The sequence below is a fragment of the Engraulis encrasicolus genome, chromosome 14, assembly GCF_034702125.1.
Source record: "Engraulis encrasicolus isolate BLACKSEA-1 chromosome 14, IST_EnEncr_1.0, whole genome shotgun sequence".
NCBI classification, from domain to species: domain Eukaryota; kingdom Metazoa; phylum Chordata; class Actinopteri; order Clupeiformes; family Engraulidae; genus Engraulis; species Engraulis encrasicolus.
Genome location: NC_085870.1, coordinates 53,575,643 through 53,597,021, shown reverse-complemented (window position 1 = coordinate 53,597,021; position 21,379 = coordinate 53,575,643). Strand labels below are relative to the sequence as shown.

The following is a 21,379-nucleotide window of genomic DNA, read 5'->3' as shown; positions in this document are numbered from 1 at the left end:
GACAAGTAGGCCTAGGAGTTCCAAATTGGGATGTGCATTTGGGGAGCGGCGCGCAAAGTACCACGCACTCAAGGCTTTAACAACTGTGAGGAACATTTTGCACGGCAGTCTGCAGTTATTAAAACAAAAAATCTACACGAATCCCCATCGCTGCCTTTTTTATGTCATAGTTTACCCTTAGCCTACAACTATCGTGTATTTTCTGCGTCGCCTTCCCTTTCTTAGGGTACTAGAAAATGAAAGAGGGCGCAACGACTCGCTGACCGTTTTTCTTTTTTTTAATGTTTCGGTAGTGACCTTACGACATCACCACTCTTGTCTCTGGTCGCCGAAGCCCCCTATATATTTTGCTTGTGGATGCCTTGTTCTTGTTCACGAAGCACCCACGCAAATTATGATTGATCACAGTTTAATAATGCCCTGATTTATCAAACACAACTGAACTATTTTACTGCCTGTAAAATATTTTCCAAACACATTGCTTTTATTTTATACACTTAAACAATTAATGTTACCTTCTTATTTTCGTTACAGTGTCAACTGTGGTGCCATGATATTTACACTCCTGTCTTAAAACATCAACTTGAAGCGCAAGTTTCCTCTTTTCCTGTGGGTGTCTCCACTGTGCCACGCCACTTGCGTCTTAAAACAGCAATCTTATGCGCAAGTTTCTTCTTTTCCCTTCATATCCTGTGGGTGTCTCCACTGTGCCATGCCGTTACGATCAATCTTAGCGTGTTAAGACTACTCCAGACCACTCGTGGATTTCTCTTAGAGTTACGTGTCAACCTGCGATGGTTCTTTGCTAAGTTGGCTTTGGGAAACGCTCCGTGAGCTCTACGATGGTGTTACGTGTGAACTTAAGTAGCACGTAGCATTAAGTAGTACTTAAGGCCCTTTCGGAAACGAGGCCCAGAATAGTAAGATGTTGACCTCCCGACGCCAATTTGCTGTGGTTCTGTGGGTGTGTGTTTTCGAATTTATGTTAGTGTGCGGCCGTGGAAGTCAGTTCTGACTGGGATGAGCTAGCCATTTCCATTCATTGTAGCTGCATAAGATAAAATAATGGCTTAAAATGAAACAAACGATTTATCCTTTTTTTCCTTACTAATGGAAGGGTTTCTGATGCGTCTGTAGAGGGTCACTACTAAAACGTGATGATATTAGGACACAGAAGATGTCGCCAAATCACCTGGGAACCGTAACCGGTTGGTAATTTCTCTTTTTCCAAATAGTCCACTGCAAAGGGTGTTACCATCACAGGCTGTGTTACTGTCTTGTTCTTAATGAATCTCTCCCCACCCCCCAACAACAAAAATGCGGGGTGTGGTCATTGCGTTATGACAGAGTTGCTGTTACGTCAGACACAGGAGGAGATCGGAGACAGGTAAGTACCGTGAAATTTGAAGGTCTTTAATTCTCTTAGCACTTTCAAAACAAAGGAGATCTCAGCAAACTTCAAAGAAAGGAGATTTTGTCAAACAAATCAAAAGGTCTACAATAACGTAGCTCTGGAACAAAGGCAAAACAAGGTGTCTTCCAACGAGACCAGACAAGGAATGCAGTTTGAGTCCAACATATATAACTGGCTAACGAGAATTCATTTCAGCTACAGAGGCCTTCAGGTGTGGCGGATTCAGTTCAGCTGGAGTGGCCTTCAGGTGTGGAGGATAATGGGACATTGATGAAGGTAAGTGGGACCAATTAGAAAACAGGGGAATTGGATCTGATTGATGATTGCTGTTGGGATTTCTGTGACGAGGTGAGTATCGGGTTTCGTGGAGGTGTGACAGTACCCCCCTCCCTCCAGCCACCATCTCCATGGACGAGGGTGCCCGGCGAGGTGGACGACCACGGAGGCGCGGTGCAGGCTGACTGGGGTGAGCAACATGGAATTCATCGAGCATGGCGGGGTCCAAGATGTCATGGCGACAAACCCAGGAGCGCTCCTCTGGCCCATACCCGTCCCAGTCAACCAAGTACTCAAGGCGACCGCCACGGCGCCGGGACTTCAGGATCTGGCGGACATAATAGATGGAACCCTCGTCCAGGAGGAGTGGCGATGGAGAAGGCACAGCAACCCCAGGGTCTGCGGAGGACAAAGAATCAGGTGAGGAACACGGTTTCAACAGAGACACATGAAACAGTGGGTGAATCTTATACTCAGGTGGAAGTTGGGGACGGTAAGTAACAGGGTTGATCTGGTGGGAGATCACAAAGGGGCCTATATATTTAGGTCTGAGTTTCTTGCAGGGTTGCCGCATCCGCAGGTCCCGTGTGGAAAGCCACACCTTCTGCCCCACGGTGTAGGCAGGGGCAGGTGTTCGGCGGGCATCAGCATAGTGGCAGCGGTGTTGTAGAGCCCATTGCAGTTGACGGTGGGCTCGGGCCCACACTCTCTCACTCTCCTTGAACCATTGGTCGACTGCGGGAACTTCTGAGGATTCTACTGACCATGGAAACATGGGAGGTTGATGGCCGAGCACACACTGGAATGGTGTCAATCCTGTGGTAGATTGCTGGAGGGAGTTCTGTGCATATTCCTCCCAGGGGAGGAATTGACTCCAGCTCGTGGGGTGGCGGTGGCAGTATGTACGGAGAAAGCGACATACCTCTTGTATTTTGCGCTCGGTTTGTCCGTTGGTCTGGGGATGGTAGCCGGATGACAAACTCACCGCCACCCCCAGTAGACGAAGGAAAGCACGCCAAAACCTGGATATGAACTGGGACCCTCTATCCGAAACAATGTCTTCTGGCAATCCAAATTTCCGGAAGACCTGAGTGAAGAGGGCTTCCGCTGTCTCCTGTGCTGTTGGGACTCCTTTCATGGGGATCAATTTGCAGGCCTTTGAGAAGTGGTCTACCACCACTAGGATGCTCGTGTAGCCATTGGAGAAAGGCAGGTCAGTGGCAGGCAGGTCATAATCTATGCCAAGATGTGTCCAGGGTCTCTGTGGAATCGGCAGGGGGACTAGCTTTCCTGCTGGCAGGTGACGAGGGGTCTTTGCCATGGCACAATCATCACAGTTGCGAACAAACTCTTGAACATCTCTTGCCATGCCTGGCCACCAGTACTTGTCCTCGAGAAGGGTCAGTGTTGAGTTTACGCCGGGATGTCCTGTGCCTGGTATGGAGTGTGCAGAGGTGAGGAGGGAACGCCGGATAGTTTTTGGCACATAGCACATAGTTGGCAGGAGTGTCGGTGGGTGCCGGGTCAGATACTGAGGCTTGACGGATTTCTTCATCCAAAGTCCACTGGATGGGGCTGACTATTGCACTGGATGGCAGGATTGTTTCTGGTTCCTCTGGTGCATCTTCGCGAGAGTGAATACGGGAAAGAGCGTCTGCACGACCATTGAGAGGGCCGGGGCGATATCGGATGGAGAATTGGAATCTAGTGAAGAAGAGAGCCCATCTTGCTTGGCGGGGGTTTAACCTTTTGGCTTCACGTAGGTATTGCAGGTTCTTGTGATCTGTGAGCACAGTGAAGGGGAACTTAGCTACTTCTAGCCAGTGACGCCACTCCTCGATTGCCAGCTTGATGGCCAAAAGTTCTCTATTTCCGATATCGTAGTTGCTCTGAGCAGGACTCATCTTCTTTGAAAAGAATGCACAGGGATGGAGACAGGGCGGCTCACCATGTGGTTGTGATAGGACAGCTCCAACTCCTGTACTGGAGGCATCCACTTCTACCGTGAAAGGAAGTTCTGGATCTGGGTGGCACAGCAGAGGAGCGGTTGTAAAGGCATTCCTTTCTTTCTTAAGTTGGAGGGAAGAGGTTTGTGAGGTCACTTGCCTGGTAGAGAGAGCTCTTCCCATTACTGATTGCACGGTGAAGATGGGGGAACATTGGACCCGAGGGATCTGGAGCTGGTTGCAGAGTGCGCCGGAGACGAAGTTCCCCGCTGAGCCGGAATCTAGGAGGGCATGTACACGGTGGGTTGAGTTGGACATACACAGCTTGGCCGATATTATCAATGGCTTTAAATGAATGCCAGGAGCAGAGACTGCGCTCACCATGGGTCTTGGAGGTCTCTTTGGACAGTGGGAGATCATGTGACCCTTCTCTCCACAGTAGAGGCAAAGCTGGTTGCTATGGCGGTGGTGGATCTTCCAGGACCCATGAAGCAGGTCTCTCTCCTATGGGCGACTCGAATTGCAAGTTGGATGAACCGCTCAAGACCAATGGTGTCATCATACGCAGCCAGATGTAGACGCAGGGAGGGATTTAGGCCTTGATTGAACACTGTGATGAGGGCCGCTTCCTGCGGCTAGTGTTCGGAACGGCAGGGCATACTCAGTAATGGGCAGTCTTCCTTGTCGAAGGGCGTACAGTCGGGCCTGCAGCGACGAATCACCATCCGGAAGACTGAAGACTTCTTTGAAGTGGTCCATGAAGCGCTGAGCGGTAGTGGTGACTGGGCCCGGGGCATTCCAGATGGTCTCAGCCCACTGAAGTGCTCTGCCAGACAGGAGGGAGATGATGTAAGCTATCTTGGACTTCTCGGTGGGATACCGTTCTGGCTGCATCTCCAACATCAGGGAGCATTGGAGAAGGAATCCCTTACAGCTTTCTGGAGACCCGGAGTATGTCGCTAGTTTGGCCACCGGAGCTGCATGAATAAGTTGATTAGGCGGAGGTGCAGGATCCGGCGCTGGAGCATTGACCGGAACAGGAGCTGGAGTGGGGACTGGTACAGGAACCTTCATTGGCACTGGAGCGTGATTCCGTCTTCTGAATTCTTCCTCCAACTCCTGGAAGGCATTCGCTTGCTGTGTTTTTGAAGGCTGCGTGCCTGGTCTGGTCATCTGTTACGTCAGACACAGGAGGAGATCGGAGACAGGTAAGTACCGTGAAACTTGAAGGTATTTAATTCTCTTAGCACTTTCAAAACAAAGGAGATCTCAGCAAACTTCAAACAAAGGAGATTTTGTCAAAAAAAATCAAAAGGTCTACAATAACGTAGCTCTGGAGCAAAGGCAAAACAAGGTGTCTTCCAACGAGACCAGACAAGGAATGCAGTTTGAGTCCAACATATATAACTGGCTAACGAGAATTCATTTCAGCTGCAGAGGCATTCAGGTGTGGCGGATTCAGTTCAGCTGGAGTGGCCTTCAGGTGTGGAGGATAATGGGACATTGATGAAGGTAAGTGGGACCAATTAGAAAACAGGGGAATTGGATCTGATTGATGATTGCTGTTGGGATTGCTGTGACAAGGTGAGTATCGGGTTTCGTGGAGTTGTGACAGTTGCGTTCAGGGGAAAAGACGCCTGGGCAAAAAATCGATGCGATTTTAAAATCGAGTTTGAACGTCAAATCGATTTGTTTTTTGAGAAATCGCGTTATACAAAATCCTCTGAAATCCTCTGAAACCACGCTATGCGAAAATCCTCTGTCCCTATGCAGTTTCTGTATCCAAGCGCACAGCGCACGCATTGCATTAAGTTGCCAAGACCTCCGGAGACGTAGGCCTACCTAGTGCATTCTCTGTATCTCCTCCCCCATTACATGCACAAACAAACGTGGTGAGTGAAATAGCTAGACAGAAATATAGTGAAACGGGTGAGGAATACAGGCTCCTGTTCAAAAAAGGTGACACTACCTCCTATCATTTTGCCAATGATGAATACCAAACAATACCACTTTGCAAATTGTGAATGACAGTGTTGTCGTCACGTAAGCTGTAGCAGCCGGACTACAATCTTGTTTCAATATTTGAAACAAAAACATCTCGCGGAGAAAATGCTTAACAAACTACTCTAGAACTACCCCTACCACAAGAGTGGAGCAAGGTGGAAAGCAATCACGGATGCAATTAGCCTAGAACTTCCTACTACCGATAAGAAGAGAGGTTTTCAACATATGCTTAAAGTTTTGGATGCGCTGCTTCCTCGCCTGTATAATCTTAACCAACATATGTGAGTTGAGAGGAATCTCTCTCCCTCCCTCTCTTGCTCACACACACACACACCCAAGCACACGGAGCACTCGGTCTCTCGCGCACTCTCTCTCCCCCTCTCTCTAAAGCCATACTCGGACGGGACTAGTTTAACACATTGAGTACCGACGACGCAATAATACGTTTTTCACGCCCATGCGTTGTATACCAAAACGTAAAAATACGTTTTTGCATTTGAATATCATATTTTGAATCTACACCCTTCAATGGACAATATATGTGATTTTGGGAGCTCTGTGATGGACATAAATGACAACATTTGCAGTCAAATTTTGTAATAGGCTCCTAATGATCGCGCTGCCTGCATTGATGCTACGGCTCTGCATTTGATTTCATCGCTAAATGATCCTGCAATGATGCTCTTTTACTCTCTCTGTACCCCTTCACTTGTGGTATGGTAGGTACAGGAAGGGCTATAGCAACCCAATGTGAGTAGGCTGCCGATGGTGAATCTTGCTATGTTGTTGTTTCCCTAGTACGGTCAATGTAGCGTGTGTTGTGTCTGACTTCACGCAATAGGTAAACACAGAGACCATTTTATATCGTGCCTGGAGTATCTTGAACTTTCTGGACTTGATAGACCTTTACCAGATCCTTGGATCCAAATGGCACCCGAGCAGTGATTGGAGTAATGCGCTCCGATTTTGAAATTTGATCGCCAAAAAGATCAGTTTATTTGATTATTCGCCCCCCATGTTGAACTTTATGTGTCTTCCTGTATGTGAGAAGCCAGAAGCTAGCATAGATGGCTACATATCATATGGATCGGATGGGCTACATCTAAGCATCATGTCATTTGGATTTGTTGTCGATGTTGGGCTATTACTTTGGAAGTCATCGGGGGCTATTTTAGCAAATGTCTCACCCTCTGCATGTGTGCAAAGAGTTTGTGTTCAGTCCGTGTGAAAAACGGGGATTTCAAAGGGCATTGATTGCCGATGTCGTAGTGGGACAGAGCAGGAGGTGTGCCGTGTTCGTGAATCGTGCTATGTTGTTGTTTCCCTAGTACGATCGGTGCCCACGCTAGCGTGTATTGTGTCTGACTTCACGCAATAGGTAAACACAGAGACCATTGTATATCGTGCCAGGAGTATCTTGAACTTTCTGTGCTTGCTACCTAGACCTTTACCAGATCCTTGGATCAAAATGGCACCCGAACTGTAATTGGAGTAATGCGCTCCGATTTGGAAGTTTGATCGCCAACCAGATAAGTTTATTTGATTATTCACCCCCATTGAACTTTCTGTGTCTCCATGTGAAAAGCAAGAAGCTAGCATAGATGACTACATATGGATCGGATGGGCTACATCTAAGCATCATATCATTGGGATTTGTGGTCAATGTTGGGCTATTATTTCGGAAGTCATCAGGAACTATTTTAGCAAATGTCCCACCTTCTGCGTGTGTGCAAAGAGTTTGTGTTCAGTCTGTGTGAAAAACGTGGATTTCGAAGGGCATTGATTGCCAATGTCGTAGTGGTACAGAGCAGGAGGTGTGTCTTGACGAGCAGGAAGATGCGTGTCAGAGCTAACCTTGCACCAAATTGTGATTAAAACCAACTCGTCCCCATTCAAACTCGTCACATTCTGAAGAAGCGCACCCTTCACAAAAACCTCAATATCTCCGATTGTAGCTGAATTCCATGGATACCCGCTTTGGTTTAGCGAGGGTTTGCTCGGCAATAAAAGCTCGTAGAGACACACAGTTTTCACCTACTAAGAGGTCAGCGTCTCCCCTTTCAAACGAGTCATAACATATTTCAGTGGCCCTATCACATAATACGCTGTGAGTCTACAAAAAAACGTCAAAAAAGGGCTTCGAACGCTGGTATTCTACGACATAATTCCGTGAGCACCGCCGGTATTCAATGCGTTAATGAGGAGACTTGTGGTAAAGTAATATTAACCGTGTCTGAACGCGCCATGTGAGCAAAGATAACGGCGATATCGGTAAACTTCGCAGAGAGTTTTACCACCTGGGAAGCAGTCCGGAGAAATGACCCGCTCTAAAACTAGTTCTAATCCTGTGTGAATGCGACCGTATGATGTCTGATTAAATGCATGAAACGCGATATCTAATCTACTCAGGCTTGCAAATGTTACCGTCTTGAAGTAAGCATTGTTTTAGGGTGTTGCTCCAAAATGTTTTCGCTGTGTTGACGCAGCAGTGTTCAGATGCATCGACATGTATTCAGACGCATTACAATGGGCTCTGATGGGTTAGGAAACCAGCAGGTAATTGCTAAATTTGTTCATCTGGGACAAGAGCCTCCATACATCTGTAATATAATGCTTAAAAATCGTTAATATATTGTGGGGATGGATGGCACGTGACGACAAATCTCAACAGTGCCTGAGGATTTACCCCTCACAGTTTTTGTTCTTTCTCTGAGATGTTTCAATGTAATCCCAATTGGTCATTTCTATTAGCAATGTTCTAAGATAAAATTACATTAGGCTATTTTGGCTTGGAGTTCCCAAACTTTACTATGAGCCCTCCACATACCGTTAGATTCCAGCCAAGCCCCCCCTGACATTGGACGTGCCACATTTTTTTTTTCTGTGCACCCAGTTTCACACCGTGATAAAGTTTGTGTATTCCTAAGTCCATTCAGGTACTACCAAAAGCATAATACATAAATATTCTAAAGAATAAAATTATTCCACTGGAATTTACAGTAAGCCTATTTTTGGGTTTATTTTGGCTACTTAGGTTATTCGATTAAATTATTCATTTAATTTTGCTATATTTTCCCTGCCAACCTGCCACGTCCCACCAGGCGTCAACAGCCCCCACTTTGAAAACGCCTGCTCATTCTCTCTCTCTCTCTCTCTCTCTCTCACACACACACACACACACACAGACACACACAACCATGTAGGGGCCTAGAGAGCTCCACAGGAGTAGGGGTTTTTTTTGGGTGGGGGGGGGTTTATTGAATCGAATCGTGATGGTGAATCGAGTTTTTTAATGAAAAAATCTAGATTTTATTTTTGAGGGTGAATCGCCCAGCCCTAACCAGTAGTCTGTTTGATAAGCGGTCCCACGGCCCAAGCGGCCCAATGGTGCGAAACTGAAAGTTGACTGCGGGCCTGGAGGTTGTGAGCCAAAGTTGGGCCGCGGCCCTATGGTTAAGAATCCCTGCTGTAGGATACGTGCGCGCACACAATTCGTGCATGAGCGCTTTAACTTGTGTAGTTCATGTCCATTTTATGGGCGTTAGATACTGCAACCAAACGCGTGCGTTAGGTGCGATATCTTAAAATTCGCTGGGGGCGATCGTAAGAAAGATGGCACAGTTCCATGCGAGAACTTCTGGAGGAAACAACGATGGCGGCAACTTTTCAAGAACGTCTTGAGCTTGTCCGAAATTATAAACATTCGATTTGCTATCATACTTCCCCGTTGCACTTTGATAAAGTAGCGTGCAAATGTAGAAGTAGTAGCAGTATCGTCTCCTTGCCCAGAAGTCCTTTATGGTTTTTTTACAGTCTGTGTTCCCAATTTCCGGATCACAATGCCGTTCTCTCTGCCCCCTGGATGACACCGCCAGTATTTTGCATGTTGGTCCACTGATTTTAAAGCAAGCATGTGCAGTCGGTTGCTCGCGGTGACTCACGTAATTTGCAGCTCGAATCATGCATACTGCGGACTTTACCAAATTCCGCTACCGTAAATCTGACATACACTAATGATACGGCATGCCTGCAGTTTATAGGGGTAATAGCGGACACCCGAAAGGTGAAAACTAGCAAGGAGTTGGCAAACAGCCAATAAATGGACCTACTAATTGACAGAGACACAGATGTCTCCGTTAAAGAGTGTGTCATTGTCTTCGGTCGCCGCTTAAGAAGAGGAAAGCCGGTCAACCTGTTGATCGGCCACACTGATGTAGAACATGCACATGCACAAGGTAAGATACCATCATGTGTGCAGCTGTGAATGTGCAAGAGGCTCCCTCTCGTGGCCATGATATAATATTGCTAATATATTTTCCATTGCAACCTTGATGTATTTAAAATTAGCAATATTCTGGTATATTATATTTATAAAGATTCTTATTATTGCAATGTAATATTCTTCTTATATAGTCTATATATTTGAAAATCAAATGTGTATTGTATTATAAAAAATATTGATATGTAGTTAATTGTCTTCATCTCTTCATAGGACTTCCTCAAAAAAGACATTGGAAGCTCTTGGGGGGGCAACGCTGTGGCTGGCTGCCCTGGACGCAGATGGCGCGGCAGTAAACCTGGGCAGCAAAGGTGGCATCATGCAACAGGAGGCAGAGGACCACATTGTCCCTTTCCTCTGCATGTCTCACAGGTAAGACAATAAGACAAGTTAGGTCATATACATTATACAGTCTTTCAGTTTAAAATGATTTTTCTTACCATTATTTTCATCTGCCTTTGGTAAGGATTTGGGTTTGTTATTTAAAGTCTATAAAATGTTTCCTCTCTCTCTCTCAAGCTCATTGAATCTATTGAATTTATTTACCTACGTATGAAATTGTGCCTCTTTTCAGACTGGAATTGGCAATGTTGTCTCAAAGGCGAGGCACCAGAGCTGACTGCTGGAGTTCCTGGCACCAGGCTCAGCAAAGCAATCGGGGCTACAGTTACATCAACAGTGAAGCACCTCAAGGCGAGGTTCAGCAGCATCCTTGGCAAGTGTAGTTACCACATCCTATAACTGTCTTGTAAATTGTGATTTTTTTTAACCCATGCAATATCTGTAAGTTACTTTGGATAACAGCGTCACCCAAGTGTCACCCAGTGACACCCCAAGGCTGTGAAAGCTTTTAATATTTTCACCCATGAATGCTGGCCAGAAAAGAGGGAAGAATTTGTAGATCATAGTGCAGAGGACCTTGATTTTCTCTTGAGTCATTTTTCCTCAGTTGCAAAGCTGAGTAGTTATACACGCACTGTGGTTAAGGATAACTTCAGCCTATTTCAACATGCAGTTGTAATGCTCACACTACCCTGGACGTGTCAATACCTGAGATTTATTTTTCTGTCACTTCAGCCTTTTCCAAGATCTTAGTCATTGTAATGGGGCAGGTGTTTGTTTACAATTCAAAAAAACATCTTGATTCATTCCAAAAAACATCCAAAAGGTTATGCAACATCAAAAGACAACTAGCAAACAGCGATACCTTTTGGGAAAACTTTTGGAGTAGGCCTATGTTAAGATTTTTTTTTAAATGTAAGCAAATCACCTGCCCCCATTAGAATAGCTCAGATCTTGGGAAGGCAGAGCCGAAAAATGCAGCATCACCGGGTACTGACAAGTCAAGGGTAGCGTGAGCAATACAACAGCATATTGATATTGGCTGAAGTGGTCCTTTAACCTTGAATTGTGGGGAGGGGGATCTCATTTATTGATTAATTTATTTTATTATATGGTGTGACGTCATCGGTCGAATGCTCCATTCATTTCAATGGGGCTCCCCAACGTTCGCACGTCTGTTATTTTTCGATAACGGACGGGTTGGTCTATAACAGACCGCTGTCAATGGCAACAAGACTTTTCACTGCTAACGCGACTTTTCAACAAGACTCTAATCAGCTGCTGTGATAGACAACACTTGTTGTCCTGGCTACTTAGCTGTTGCCTAGCAGTGTTCCACAACGGCACTGTTTTGTTTTGCACAGCAACAATATTTTGACATGAAAAACTATAATAAACTTAACATTAAATAGGCCTAAAGAAATGTCCCCGCCATGTGTGAATAATTTAAGTATATCCATATAATAAGCGGGTTAACGTTCGGCGAGTCGGTCGCTTTGTGGAATAGCAGCAGCACTTCAGAGAGAACAAGACCCCTCCGCTCCGCGTCGGGGTCTAAAGATTCTCTCTGTCGTGCTGCTATTCCACGGTAGCGACCTTCTCGCCGAACTTTAACCCTTACATAACAAACTTTACTACTTTATTATTACTATAAATGTATTATTATACTTTACAATATACTTTCTGAATTTATATGGTGGTGGTGGGTGTTCCAGCACTTTTGACCAGGGCTTTGAACCGTTATTTTTTTTCCAAACGTTCCGTTCCGAACAGAAACAGAATTATAACGTTTCCGGTTATGGGTTCCACCAATAAATTGTCGTTCCCGAACCGGTTAGAACAAAAAATATTGTTCCCGGAATGGTTAATTTCTTTCCTGTCAGCTGATTACTCCCCATAGGTCTAACTGATGTTAATTAACCAAGAAAGACGGAAGTGCAAATGACTCGGCCTACATTCCAAACTGTTTATTCAAGAGGATGAAAAGAATATCCTCCAGAATTTTGTCATTCAGGGACTACCTAAGCGGAGAAGCGGAGAATAAACCTCAATGATGAAAATGTGTGCTCCACGCTGACTTGGGTCACGGGGAGCGCTATGATCGACATTGTGAGTTTGTGCATATTTGAAGCGGCCATGGATGCCCAATAACGTTGAACATTCTCGGTGCGCTTTACACGCGCTTCTCTGCAATGTCTTACAATGATGCAATGGAAACTCTGCCCTATTGTATGACCGTGGTTTCTCTTATTTAAGATGTGGAGTGGAGACTTTGTAATCCACAGCTCTCACTCCATTCAGTGTCTGATGTCACACAGGATGTGAACCTCAGCTGTCATGGTAACAGGAAAATAATTAATTTTTTTTTTAGTTTGAGGAACGGTATTAACCGGTTACCATTATTTTTAAATAAGTGTTCCCGTTCCAGAACATAAAAAATAATAACGTTTCCGGTTTCGTTTCTGTTCCCTGTAAAATACAAAAACTTCCCGGTTTTCGTTTTCGTTCCTTGAACCGGTTCAAAGCCCTGCTTTTGACTACTACTTTTTGGTTAATACTAGTTGTTGCTCCACCCACAATTTTGCTGCCTTCAATGACAATGACCATAAACTTCTTGAATCTTGAATCTTTGTGAGTTACTGAAATGTTATATTGACTGATATAAGTATGCCGTTAACCTTAACTCTGATTATCTGTGTACTCATTTTCAGAAATGGTGTTAACACTGATCAAGCTAAGGATGAATTTGTAGTGTGACAAATTGTTTATTTTCCAGATGTTTGTGAGTTACTGAAATGTTATATTGACTGATATAAGTATGCCGTGAACCTTAACTCTGATAATCTGTGTACTCATTTTCAGAAATGGTGTTAACACTGATCAAGCTAAGGATGAATTTGTAGTGTGACAAATTGTTTATTTTCCAGATGTTCACAAGACGCTCACAAAGGAGCCCTACTGCACAGATTTTAAGGTACATTTTTTAAAATCTTAAGTTTGTGTCAGTTTGCTATATTAACACATATTGCTGAATTAAAACTCCTGAATCTATTTCCCAGAACATCCACCTTGTGCAGATTATGCTGGTGCTCCCTGTCCCAGCTGCAGTCGGTGAGAGAGGGTTTTCAACGCAGAAAGGGATTATATCCGATGCTCAGGCATCCCTGCACCCGGATACAGTGGGAGATCTTATCCGAATCCATGTAGAGGGGCAAAGTCTGGAGCAGTTTGATGCCAGGGAGAGTGCTGCGGCCTGGTTTAGCCAAGGCCAAAGGGCAAAGAGGCCAAATTACAAAAGTCAGTCCACTGAGGCCTGACCACTCACACACCCACACACACATTTATTCTTAATACCATTATTGCAGTACACAAACTTGTTCTTATTCTTAATGCAATACGTGTACTTACCCATCTACACTTGAGACTTAATTGTTTCAATTAATCGTTTGCTTAAACAGTTTAATGGTGTTGTGTTTGTGCTGTATTAATAAAAAACTGTTTGCCAAATTATACTTCCTCTCAAGTCAATTATTGCCAGTGTAATTTGTAGTAATTTAAAAAACGTATCTATCGTGCTACGGAATACAGCTGAAACTTAAGGTGCACTTAAGAAAAGGTGCAAAAAGTTAGTCTAGACAGAGAATGTCTGTATTAGGAGACAGAAAACTTCAGAAAGTTTTGAGTGCAATTCGTTAAGCTAATATGGCACGTGCTTGCACATATCTCACCTGTCCGACAACAAGAGCCAATTGCTTGCTGAGCTGCACTGTCATTTATCCAATCATCTCGCCGACTCGACGCATAACCTTTTACGACTGCTCAAACTCAATCAGTATGCCCTCAGAATCTGCTTCCGCCGGTCGGCTGCTGATGATGTGCGCTTCCATCAGGTATCTACTCGCATGGGGTTGCAACATAGTCTGCGGCCACTTGATTCCACAGACCGTGAAGCAGAACTTATGTCGTGAAATTCCGCGCATGTGTAATCTGAAATAGGACCCCAAATTGTGCCCCTGAGGTGTAGCCAAGATGCCCACCGAGTGAAAGGACTTATTCTAATTGGTATAGAGCCCTGACTATATGATATTACATAGTGTTCTTGTGTAGAGAGGGGGGAAACTGGTTGCTTCAGTGGGGTGCAATCTCTCAAATCTTCAAGTGTGTATCAGGATCTGGAGATGGCTGGAGTAAAAGTGAGAGCTGTGTCGTAGCTCGTGACTTAGAATGCAATATTACAGAAACGTGTTGGCTTTTGTCCCTGTCTCTAAAGGGCCCATTATTTTAAAGTGTTAAACCATGAATTTGTTTTATTTGCTCTGGACATGACATTGACATGTTTGACTTTTTGTGTATACCTCTTGCCACTTATCTCTAGTGAGTTATTGGCAGTGTTACCAGATGTGTTTGATTAAATCCCGCCCAAAAGGTTCTCAAAAAAAACCAAAACACGCTTAATTCCCCCCCAATTTCAACAAATTGCATTGGTTTCTATGTGCACAAAACTGCAGGGTAAAAACACCAAATGGCCAATTTTTCTGTTTTTACCCGCAGACGGCCATTCCAAGTAGCCCAATTGGGCGGGTAACCCCACAATCTGGCAACACTGGTTATTGGATGAAATAGACAAAAATATGCTTCTTTTAACTGGTGACGCCATGTACTGTAGATAGACAGCTGACATCGCTTTTGGACAACTGCTAAAATTGATATTTTGTGTTAAGCACATCATTTTACATGTGTTAATTTAGTTCAGTTTAGATGCCCTCCACGAAAATGTACAATGAACTGTAAATAGAGACGAAAATAAAGACATGCAATGAATGAGAAGGTGTGTCCAAACTTTTGGCCTGTATTGTACTGTAGGTTGTTGAGCAAGTTGACAAGATGAAACAGATCGAAGTGAGAACTGACGGAACTGCTGAGTTTGGACTGAACATGAAGCTGAAGAATCCTAACAGTGAAGTGCTCTTGTATAAGGTGATGTACCAGGGGTGTTGGTAGTGGCTCACGGTGTGAGGGGCAACGATCGGTAGTGGGGCCCTTTATGTTGTTTTTTATATGTATTTCATATATAACAATGGCCTGTCCGTCTGTCTTTTTGTCTGTGTGTCTGCCTTAGATCACTTGCGGGTGGCACCAAATGCACAACATCACATGCATTCAACACTGGGCAGGGGCCCAGGTTGGCATCTCTGATTGCTATCTGTTTTATGTCTGCTTTTAATACAGGATGGTGTCATGCTTGACTATGGCACTGACGGTCAGGGTAAATATAACCTCGACCAAAATGGTGACAATTATAAGTTCAGCATAAAAGACCTTGGGCTAAATGATGGGGGTATATACCAGGTGGATGTGGAAGATTCAAATATAATGTCAACTAATTTCAAAGGTATGTACCATACTGTATATGCAATCAAGTTTACACTCTGTGATCCACCACACACAACATATGCTTAATAATTTGTTTAGCTCAGACTCAGGTGTGTGTGTGTGCAAGGTGGAGGCTTAGACGTAGAACTGCCAAGACATTAACTTCAACAAACCGGTTGTCCTCCAAGACTGTTATCCCACTCACCTTCCGTTTGCAAATATATCTTGTGTATCAATCTTTGTTTTTTGTTTTTTTGTTTTTTTTTAATCAATGACCATCTTTTAAGTTGTTGGAATCCTGCCAAATTAGATCTTTCTCTGTTGAACATGTCTAACGAGCCCTATCTCACGCCTTTCGTAAAGTCTTCACGAAAATAATAGATTCATTTTCGTGGTGCATTCACGTTATTGCCCGCCTTTCGTAAAGTCTTCACGAAAATAAAAGATTAATTTTCACGCTGCCTATTCACTTGAATTGCCCCACTGCTGCTATGGTTATCCAAACGTCTGCAGGGGCGGGGAGGGGGTGCTGACAGAACACTGCTGATACACCCTAACCCTAACCCTAACCCTAAGACTCACTAATTCGACGCCCTTTCGGTAGTTACACCTTATGTCCCCTAAACCTAAACCTAAACCTAAACCTAACCCTAACCTTAACCCTACTTAACCCTAAACCTAACCCTAACCCTAACCTTAACCCTAACCTTGACCCTAAACCTAACCCTAAATTGCTTGTTTGAAATGTTTGATTACCATGTGACGGTAGGCTACTGAAAGGGCATCAAACTAGTGGGTCGCTAGGCAACAGTCGGGCAATTCAAGTGGCAGCGTGAAAATTAATCTATTATTTTCGTGAAGACTTTACGAAAGGCGGGCAATAACGTGAATGCACCACGAAAATGAATCTATTTTTTTCGTGAATACTTCACGAAATGAGTGAGATACGGTTGGTCTAACGCACATAGAATCTTAAATGTTGGACATTTGACCGGTTCTGTGATATTAGTGGTCTGTCACTCCATCAGCAAATAAGGCAAATAAAGAGAATTTAGTTGAAAGTAGGTAATGAGGACCCAATACCCCCCACAAACACCTCTCCCTGGGCCATGGACATCTGATTCCCCCTGTCGCCTTCCCTGTGTGTGTGTGTGTGTGTGTGTGTGTGTGTGTGTGTGTGTGTGTGTGTGTGTGTGTGTGTGTGTGTGTGTGTGTGTAGACTTGTGGAGGCCAGCAGCAGTGAAGATGTGGCAGCAAGTGATTTTGTTTTCTTCTGTTTTATTCCTCAGTCCATGATGTTGAGTTTTCCTCAGCTCTCAAAGACTGCAAAGCCAAGGAGGGCGAGGATGCTGCATTTGAGTGTGTTCTGTCTGCTCCAGTCAGTAAGATCATGTGGTACAAGAATGATGTTGCATTGGAAGAAGGCGAGAAATGTGATATCATTGTGTCTGAAGACAAGAAGACCCACAGACTTGTGATAAAAGACCTTGAACTGGCAGACCAAGGTATCATCACTGCCATCGCGGGAACAGTGATAAGCAAAGCCATACTGGAGGTTGAAGGTGAGCTCTTAATTTATATACTGTATTGATTCAAATCAGTGTTGCCAAAAGAAAATCAGCCAAAGTCACTATTGGATCACTGAAAAGTCGCTAGATGACGTCATGACGTTACGTATGACGTCACAGCGTCACGCACGACGCGCTGATCTACAGAAAACGTTCCCACATGCCTTCGGCCACAGTAGAAATGGGTGGTGCTAGATACTTTTTGGAGATCAGAGCTAATCTGCAGCCCTGCTTAACCGTGGGAAACGCTTCTGACAGCGGCGCAGTCACAATTATGTTGAAAAACAATGATTTTGTCACTGAAAATGTCTGTTTTAAAAGGTTGCCAGATGCACCAAAAAGTCACTATAGGTGCTAGTCTGCTAAATGATGATTTTAGTTGCCAGGGACGTCAAAAATACGCTAAATCTACGACAAAGTCACTAATTTGGCAACACTGATCCCAATAGTTGAAGTGATCTTGTTTGAACTGCCATATTTCCTCCTTCTTGATATGCTCTTTTAAATTCAAACTTGAAGCAAAGGTCCAGTGCTCAGAGGACAACAAGAGACATGAAAGTACTGCGTTATAAATTCACAGCAGGTTGCAATAAGCATTAGGGCATTGCACACTATGGTCATACGTAAAAAAGATGTGGTTGGGTGTTGACAAAATGTCCAAAATAGTCCAGACAAAGTCAAAGTCACTTTCAATCAACAAAAAAAGTTCTTACCATATACTGAGAAGTTATATGCAATTCTTTTTTACGCTTTCATCTGGCTCATAACCTTGTGTGTGCATGCACGTGTGTCTGCGTGAAATCTTCCTGTCCTGTACTGGTTCAGAGGATCCGAACAGACGCAAGGGCAAAGGGAGTGGTGATGATGATGAGGCAGCAAGACTGGCAGCGGAGAGGGCAAGGCTGCAGAAGGAGAAGGACGACCTGGAGGCCCAGAGAAGGGCTCAGGCCGAGAGAGACGCAGCCGCAAGAGCCGGAGATGGATCTGGTTTGGGCGATGGATCTGGACTGGGAAACGGATCAGGAGATGGATCTGGGAAAGATGGTGATGGAGGGCTGGGATCTGACTCCCAAGGCAAAGGTGCTCTTGCAGGTAAGAAGTCCTGTCTTGCACTTTGGTGTCAATTTGTAACAATCCTGTGTATGTCTGTCCTTTCATGGTATCGAAAGAGAAACGTAATTTCAATTTCCTTTTATGACCAGTGCATATGAAGAAACTGACATGTTTACAACACAGTTCATGACACTACATTGTTTTACACCCACACTGACATCTCACTGTTAAATAATTGTATTATTTGCATTTAATACTGTGAAAATAGTAACTATAACTGTGGTATTCATATTTGGGCTAACTGGACTATTTCACTGTCCACAATAAAGAGCAGGATCTGACTTAAGATTGAGACGGCTGTAAAGCCAATTATATGTTCAGAATATTGATAATCATCCTACTTGAAAAAAATAACATTTCAAAATGGTTTACTAGCTCAGGCCAGGATGACATCCATCCAATGTATATAATCTAACTTTGTTCTACCTTCTACCCTCTTCTAATGTACTGTCAACCATGGTAGAAGACATGCAAGTATCCATGGTCCAAGGGTTAACTGACACATATGCAACCCGCGGTCAACCAGCAGAATTGACTTGTACGCTAAGCGGTGAAAGAGATGGAGTTTGGTATAAGGATGGGGAAGAGGTAAGTCCACTCTAAATGTCTAATAGTAAATTACATTAATTTACATATGCTTTAACTTCAGATTATGATGTTTAAGGATAAGTACAATAATGTAGTAGTTCAAGTAGATGTAATATTAAAGGGACAGTTTGGTCAATTTCAACATGCAGTTGTAATGCTCACACTACCCTGGACTTGTCAGTGCCTGAGATTTTTTTTTCTTCTTCTTCAGTCGTTTCCGAGATCCTGGTCATTGTAATGGGGGCAGGTCTTTGTTTACATTTCAAAAAAACATTTTTATTTATTCCCAAAAACATCCAAAAGGTTATAAAACATCAGCAGACAACTAGCAAACAGCAGTACCTTTTGGGAAAATATTTGGAGTTGGCCTATGTTTCATTTTTTAAAAATGTAAACAAACGCTGCCCCCATTAGAATTGCTCATATCTCGGAAAGGGCTGAGCCGAAAAATGTGGCATCACCAGGTACTGACAAGTCAAGGGTAGCGTGAGCAATATAACTGCATGTTGAAATTGACCAAACTGTCCCTTTAATCATAATGACAAACAAAAATATTTAAGTTATACAAAATTATAGAAATTACTTGAGATACCTTTTTTAAATGTATGCTGCCTATTCACAAATTGAATTTCTTCATGAATATTTACTGAGTGATAAACTAATATTAACGGATCTGAACAAAGTAGAGTAAGTTTTGCAGCCATTACTGTCATTCAAAATGGCAGTATGGAGAAGATCCGCCTTTCTCATGTATAAAAATTGTACATTTCCAAATCATACAGAAATCCATGAAATTGATGGCAGTGGTGAATGCACATGGAAAATGGGCAGCATACATTCTGGAAATATACTACTAAAAAAATAAATACTGTGCCTTTAAGTTTTAGGGCCAATATCTAACTTCAAATTGGACTTCTCCAATACTACTTATGCTTCACTAAAAAGAATAGATCCAGGGCCAACAGAACACAAGTAGGAGCATAAACACCAAGCCTCCAGATCTTAAAGGAAAGCTTATGGTGTCAGGAGAAAAATACCATATTTTCATCATCTTGTGCACAATACCCATGCATTTGGGGCCTTAACAGCTCTACTAGTTGGACTCAGTGTGGTAAAGAAGACACACGAAACAACTTCATCAGAACACTGTACAGTTCAAGTACTACTCAAAAGTATCTGAATGGAACACCATTCTAATGTTAAAACAATATATAGGTTAAAATGTGCTGCTTTGTGATGTAAACAGCAGCAACCAAAGACGCTCTTCTCTTGTTATCATGATAGTTAAAGATATTAACAAACCTTATATCTTCTGTTTAGTTGACAAGTGGTGGCGGAGTGACCCTTGTAAGGGATGGTGTCCATCATAAACTGATCATTCACAGTGCTAGAGATGATCTTTCAGGGCAATACACTTTCGTGGCAGGAGATGCCAAATCATCGGCCTCTTTGTTTGTTGGAGGTACGTTTTATTTCATTACCATGACTGTTGCAAGACTGAGGCCAAAAGAAGCATTCTGAAAATAAGTAAAATACGTCTTAAATGAATGGCTGATTTTTAAATATTTACACTTCTTTTACACTTCTCTTTTGCTTCACAGATGCACCGGAATTTGACCCTGACGACTTGCACAAGTTTTCGAAGCCAGTAATTGTGAAAGTGGGCCAACATGCATCATGGAAAATGCCATTCCTCCCTCAAGAGGGCCTTGAAATCAAATGGTTCAAAGATGGCGCTGAACTGCATGATGGAGGTGGAGTAAAGATCCACAAGGATCCAGCACTTGCTCGGCTTCAAATAAGAGACTGCATTCGCAGTGATGAGGGGAAAATCAAAATTCAACTAAAAAACCCATTTGGCGTTTGTGAGGCAACTAGCAGACTCATTGTCTTAGGTAGGAAAAACATGTGCAATACCAGACAAGAACAACACATTGTCCTAAGTAGCAGTTCCAGCATCCAGTATCACAAAAGAAATGCATTTTTGTCATGCAACCTGCAGATAAACCTGGGCCACCAGAGGGTCCAGTGGACATCGTTGACAGTTCTTCCAATCTTATTGAACTGCATTGGAAACCACCAAAAGACGACGGCAATTCTCCAGTCACCAACTACATCATCGAGCGACAGCAAGTGGGCCAGCCCATGTGGAAGAAATTGGGAGATAACGCTGCAAACAAACTGATATACAGAGATCGCAATGTCGCACATGGCAAGAACTACATTTATCGCATTTACGCCCAGAACGCGTTGGGCATCAGCGATGCCCTTGGAACGGAAACCATCATGGCAGGAATCCTGGGTAATGGTCAATCCAATCCACAGCCCTGACTGTCAAGGGGGTCCATTTCCAAAAGGACAAAAGAAGCTTGTGTGATGATGATGGATGATGGCTGTCAAATGCAGACAATACATAACAATGCCACAATCAGCTGCTAGCACACTAAAACACTCTGAAGACTTACCATGTAAAGCA

At 43.7% G+C, this 21,379-nt stretch overlaps 1 protein-coding gene across 2 annotated transcripts in view; it reads left to right on the top strand.

Annotated features, from left to right (window-relative positions):
* Nucleotides 1–21,379, top strand: part of LOC134462893 (immunoglobulin-like and fibronectin type III domain-containing protein 1) — a 62,227-nt gene that overhangs the window by 28,186 nt on the left and 12,662 nt on the right. For both annotated transcript variants that reach the window (XM_063216135.1, XM_063216134.1), the window contains 8 exons: nucleotides 15,125–15,238; nucleotides 15,491–15,653; nucleotides 16,924–17,196; nucleotides 18,028–18,294; nucleotides 18,779–18,903; nucleotides 20,224–20,365; nucleotides 20,505–20,798; nucleotides 20,906–21,205. In XM_063216135.1, the coding sequence (XP_063072205.1) occupies nucleotides 15,125–15,238; nucleotides 15,491–15,653; nucleotides 16,924–17,196; nucleotides 18,028–18,294; nucleotides 18,779–18,903; nucleotides 20,224–20,365; nucleotides 20,505–20,798; nucleotides 20,906–21,205 (1,678 nt within the window). The remainder of the gene's footprint in view (nucleotides 1–15,124; nucleotides 15,239–15,490; nucleotides 15,654–16,923; nucleotides 17,197–18,027; nucleotides 18,295–18,778; nucleotides 18,904–20,223; nucleotides 20,366–20,504; nucleotides 20,799–20,905; nucleotides 21,206–21,379) is intronic.